This window comes from Coenobita brevimanus, chromosome 96, assembly GCF_032717465.1.
Source record: "Coenobita brevimanus isolate Jiangsu-jjx chromosome 96, ASM3271746v2, whole genome shotgun sequence".
Taxonomy (NCBI): domain Eukaryota; kingdom Metazoa; phylum Arthropoda; class Malacostraca; order Decapoda; family Coenobitidae; genus Coenobita; species Coenobita brevimanus.
The window spans coordinates 10,377,200-10,383,199 of NC_137049.1; the positions used below are offsets into that span (position 1 = coordinate 10,377,200).

At 41.4% G+C, this 6,000-nt stretch overlaps 1 protein-coding gene across 1 annotated transcript; it reads left to right on the top strand.

Moving 5' to 3' along the window:
• The first annotated feature begins 610 nt into the window (after positions 1-610).
• LOC145413528 (uncharacterized) lies at positions 611-2,038 on the top strand. Its single transcript, XM_080283222.1, has one exon. The coding sequence runs from the start codon at positions 611-613 to the stop codon at positions 2,036-2,038; it is 1,428 nt and encodes a 475-aa protein (XP_080139348.1).
• The last annotated feature ends 3,962 nt before the right edge of the window (positions 2,039-6,000 follow it).

Genomic DNA, 6,000 nt, shown 5'->3' on the forward strand with positions numbered 1-6,000 from the left:
CCCTTCTCACATACATTAGCGTGACGTATGGACTTCTAAGCACAAGTGTCGTCCATAACAAGTGTGAAAATATATTGAAAAAGTGTAAAGAATCAGTGGGAAAAGTGGGAAAAAAGAAAAATTGTATTCTTAAGTGTGATTACCTGAGAACGACTTGGAAAACTTAAGCCCTACAAAATATTTAAAACATAAATAAATAAACACGTGAGGAACATATATCTTGGCGACGATTTGTCGGTGCCCAGGGCTAAAAGTTTGTTCCCGAGGGGTAGAAGAGGAGGAGGCAGAAGAGGAGGTGAAGAAGGAAGGGGTGAGAGGGAAAGTCGAGCTGGTAGCTTAGACAAACAACCGAGAGCAAACATTTCCATTTCCTCGAGAGGCCACGCTCTCCTCCCTCCCTCTCTCTCTCTCTCTCTCTCTCACTGTGCTTTCGTGTGTAGCCACCAGAAAGGACAAGTCACAGCCAGGAAGTTCTTTTTTTTTTTTTTTTTTTTTTTTTACTCGCATTTACTTAGAGAGATCGAGAAAAGCAATAGTGTTGCCCATAAGTTACCTGATTACAGTGTGACGCCATATTGTGTTGTTCTGAACAAGAAAAATTCACGTTGAGATGAATATGGACGCTAAGACTGGTGGCAAGTACGCCTTGAGGACTAAATCGATCATAAAGAGAATAGAGTCGGAAAAAAACAGAGCCAAAGCACGTTGTACAGAGCCCAAGGAGAAGCAGAAGCCTCCTCCATTGAGCAAATACCGGCGCAAGACAGCCAACGCCCGAGAGAGAAACAGAATGAAGGAGATTAACGACGCTTTCATCATGCTGCAGAGAGCCATTCCGGACCTCTCTGGGGCTGACGCGGAGAAGCTGACGAAGATCACAGTGCTGAGGCTGGCTGTTAATTATATAAATGCCCTCGCCGGAGTGCTGAGCGATGACTGCAGCTTTGCAGCCATGGATATTGAGGACGTGAGGGAACTTTGGTGCCTGGAGAATGCGCACATAGCCAAACCAGAACACAGTGTCAGACATGTCATAAGAACTAACAAAGTGCAAGTCAGTAGTGCAAATAAAAGCAATAAGTGTAGTGTAAATATCAAGGCATCTAATAAGGTCGTTAAGCAGACAAAGTGTCCCTCTACCTCCATCACAAAAGCGAATTATACGAAAAATAAAAACATAGTAGGTGGGAAGCTGACGACAACAACCAAACGACCCAGCAAGTCCAAAAGCAAGACGAAAGTGTGCAAGACGGCAAGCATAGCCACAAGTAATGGGGCGTACATCACCCTCAAAAACGTGGCCCTACAGACTCCACCACACAGACTTGACAGACATGCAGACAACGAGCCGCTGATGATGCTTATGACGGTGAAGCGGCCATGGATAGAGAGCAGCTACCTGGGGCCCCGGGAGGCCAAGCTACCCCGCCTGGAGCCCAATTCTCTGCCCTTAAGCACGGCACCACAGCCCCACCAGCCACTCCTGGCCCTCACTCCCTGTGGCCCACCTTCCGTCCCAGGCCACGGTATACCCGAGCCCCAGATGGGCGCCACTCCTTTCACACCACTTCAGATACAAACCACACCCTGCATATCCCTCCCTCAAAGCACTCCCACAGACGTGCTTCACACTACAAACATTCCCTTGGTAAGGAGTGACGAGTTGTTGGAGTTCCCAAAAAGTATTCGATATTTCAGTGATTCCTCGTGCTGCGACTCTGCCTTCCTGAGTGAGGGGTCAGCGCTCCCCAGTCCCCTCTCTGGCGCCACCTCCACAATACCCACAACAGTTCCTGTAGGTGACAGTTCCCCGGTCTTTTCAATGGCCTCCAGTGACTTTTCTGTGTGTGGGTCTGTGTCAGATTGTGATAGTGTTCTAACGACGGCTGTGGAGCTAGAAAGCCTGATAGGGGATGAGCCTTTCAAGGAGGAACTCGATCATCTTGCCTTAGCCTTTGCTGAGGAGGACGACACACTCAACCTCTTCCTTGGACATTCCACTGCAAACTTCATATACACGGATACTGATGACTGCTAGCACTACACATAGTCGGATATTGACGACTGCTTGTACTTCATGTACACGGATGAGATGACATTAGCAGGTCTTTCTATGTGCTGTAAGGGCCTGAATTCATGAACAGACTTACAGTCGGTTCTCTGTCATGACGAAGATTCGTATCTGTAGGAAAGACAGGAAAAGGGGAGAACAAAAACTCCCAATGGTTTTTGTTCTTCCTGTAATACCAAATCTCAGTTATGATAATTTCCCTTTGGCTGGAAATCATTTGTATTTATACGAAGGACGAGAGAAGGAACCAGTCATCTAATGCCCCTTTTTCTTCCTGCAGGAACGAGTCGTAAGTACAAGGGGTAAATCAGGGTAAGTAATTTTGTGAATCTCGGCCCTGGACTGTCTTACGTTTGTGTTGGTCTAAGACAGATTGGTGCTTGCATTTTTGTGGCCTTGAGGGACTGCCAAACACATCCCAGTAATGTACAGGATCGTCCGTAAATACCAATCCACTTGAAACTCGGTGTATCTTCTGTGTTGTGGGGTTGGCTCAGTCGGTTGGGCTGGACGTGGGTGAGACTAAGGCCTGTTCTCGTCGGGTAAGGAGGCTCTCTAACACCTCTTTCTTAATTATTTATTTTCCAAACAACTCATTAATATCCCTTGGTTTGCTTCTTATGTCTTCTCAAGAACGACATAGATTGCATGAATAAGACACAAAAATAAAGTAACGAAACAGAATCAGAAATAAATCGGACAATTTGTGTTAGTGAGCTTTCTAACCGCACAAGAATACCGCCCCAGGAGTAGGAGATGAAGGGTAGACACTGATAACCTTGAAAGCCGTCCCTGCAACACAAGAAATCACCTAGAGGAGTGAAAGTGGAATGTTATATGTGGATCATCTTTTACTTTGTACATAACAACATGATACCTGTACCTCTTTAAGCATCGATATATTTCTTCATGAACAATAAAAGAGAACATAAGTGTGCCACAGAGTGTACAATAATAACGTGCCATACTGAAGAAAATATATATAAGATAAGGAATACGTGCTTGGCGGTCTCATAAGTCCACAAGGTAACAAGCCTTCAGAGTAAATGTATTGTGTGTAGGGGTATGCATGACAGAATAACGGGCATGACTCCATCGATATAATACACGTGTTTATGAGGTCTATGATGCAGGTCTGCTGTAGGAATGATGATGATATGAAACGATTATGTTTACACCGTCTTGGACTATGGCTTGTTTACATGAAAGTATATGACAGAAAACGGGCATAATACGATTTTTATGCACGCGTTTGTATATCCAATATGGTCTCTGTATAAGTATTGAGTGTTGGAGTGATGATGGTGATGATTACGGTGATGGAAAATGATTTATGCAATTTATAGCGTGTATATGAGTCTGGCTGATAGTAACTAACATGGATAGACATATATGCATTCTATTTTGACATGGTTAGGCATATATATGTTATTTTGACATGGCTAGGCACATATGTGTTGTATTTTGATATGGCTAGGCATATAGGTGTTGTATTTTGACATAAATAGATATATATGTGCTGTATTTTGACATGGATAGACATATATGTGTTGTATTTTGACATGGATGGGCATATATTATGTGCTGTATTTTGACATGGATGGGTATATATGTGTTGCATTTTGACATGGATGGGTATATATGTGCTGTATTTTAACATGGCTTGGCACATATGTGTTGAATTTTGACATGGATAGGCATATATGTTTTGTATCTCCAGTGTAGTCTGTGTAGGCTGAAGAAGCGAAAATTTTGGAAAGCCACATAAATACAAAATTATCACATATACTGTATATATATATATATATATATATATATATATATATATATATATATATATATATATATATATATATATATATATATATATATGTGTGTGTGTGTGTGTGTGTGTGTGTGTATGACTGACAAACAGGAACATGTGCACTATAATATGCCTCTGTATGACTGAGAAAAAGACATGCCTGGATTTATATACGAGTTTGTAGGACTTATAAGACCTGTAATGACGTTCAGCGTGATGGAATGGTGTGAATTATGATGACAACGGAAGACTACATATCTACAGTCACGGTCAAAAACAGCGTTCCACTTTCAAAGGATAAATAACGAGAGAGTGAACAATGAAATCTGAAACCAAGGAATATGATCTCCGGAACCTACAAACTTTTCAGAACACTTCATATGAGTTCCTTAATTAACCACGTGTGAACTCTGGGCGACAAGGCATTTCAAAATATCGAGAATGATAATTTTCGTAATATTAGCACAAATTGCGTTTAAATTTGAATAGTAACTTTGGCATAATATGAAGTAATTGCTGAACAATGTTATGTTTCTATTCAGCAGTAACTAAGGAAAGTACAGTATCAAAGACCGTCCATCTCTTCACAGCGTTTGAAATATTGCTTTGTATTTTCCTTATTGACAACTAAACCGAAGTATAGCATTCTTCACCAAGGACTTGATAATATGTCAAAGCTATTTTCACATGATTTTTCTCTTGTCAAAACGCGATTTATGTTGACATTACGAAAATCATCAATGTCGCTATGTTCAACTCTGGAACTGTCTCCCTCTGTCTGCATTTCCTACTGCCTATGATCTCCAGTCTTTCAAACGCAGTGTGTCCTTGCATCTCGAAATGAACGGATCTTGATTTTTTTTTTCTTGGAGGGAACAATCTTGTGGGCTCCTGGCCTTTGGTTCCTTCTTTCTTGTATTAAAAAAAAAAAAAAATCCTTGCAGCCCAAATCTCTCAAGTGGCCAAGTGTTCGAGTAAAAGGTGTATCAGTAGTTTTGTCCGCTACCGCCCAATACCACAGGATTGTACAACATCCTTGATTATGTAATGTCCATGCGATATATAATGAATTCTACATATCAGTCCCCCCCTATTGTGTTCATCTATTCTGTACACAGAAAATGACTGCTTACCCACGCCCCCGTTTGTGTTTGTTTTTCTTTTTTATGTAAATAAAAGGTTTCTTATAATGTGCACTGTGTGTGATTTACAAACCTGCTCTTTTTTATGTACTGGTATGAAGAGATGGATAGAAAGCTTGATGGATGGATAGATTGACAGGTAGACAGATAGTCAGATAAATTAAGAGACAAATAGACTGACAGATAAGATAGGTAGATAGAGAGATATTAACTAGAGAGACAGACATAAAGACAGACAGACAAACAAAAACAGATATGAGTATAGACTGACCCACAGACAACCCAGTCGATAGAGAGAGAGAGAGAGAGAGAGAGAGAGAGAATACTTGTCTCTCTCATGGTGTATATTACTTCCTCACTTTAGCGCGTTTGCTCTAGCCTTGTAAAGATCTCCAGCCGTTTTTATCTCAGCTGTTGGCCAAGTGTACTCAGCTTGGAAGTCTGATTTAACTAATAACCAAGGAGATTCCTTCCTTCCCCATAAATAAGGTTCATCAAATTTCATGCAACCACAACGGAATAATCACGTTCTGGGAGTGGCCCAGTTCCCTCTGGTAATGGCAAAACGACTATAGTTCCTTTACCTTAACCTGACCCAGATTTTCGTTTTCTTATCGCTGATTTCGTGTATTGTCAGCCAAAAAAGTCGTGTCATCGTTCCGAACCCCGTAAATATTCGAACAGATAAGTCGAAGCAGCAGAGATAGGTTCACAAGTCTGGCAGCTGTGTCAGACCAGACGGTGGTGGGGGTGAGTGGTTTGGGGTGCCATGTGTTACTGTCGGGTGGAAATTGTTGGGAATAACATACTGGGTAATAGGGTTATAGTCAACTTTTATCACTTATGTCACTAAATGTCTACATATCCATCATTATGAATTTACATGTAATCAGAATATACTGCAGTTTCATATACATGGGTTGTCATGTCTAATTCATCTTTAATATTTAGAATACTACAGAGGACGGAATAACGGTGGAATA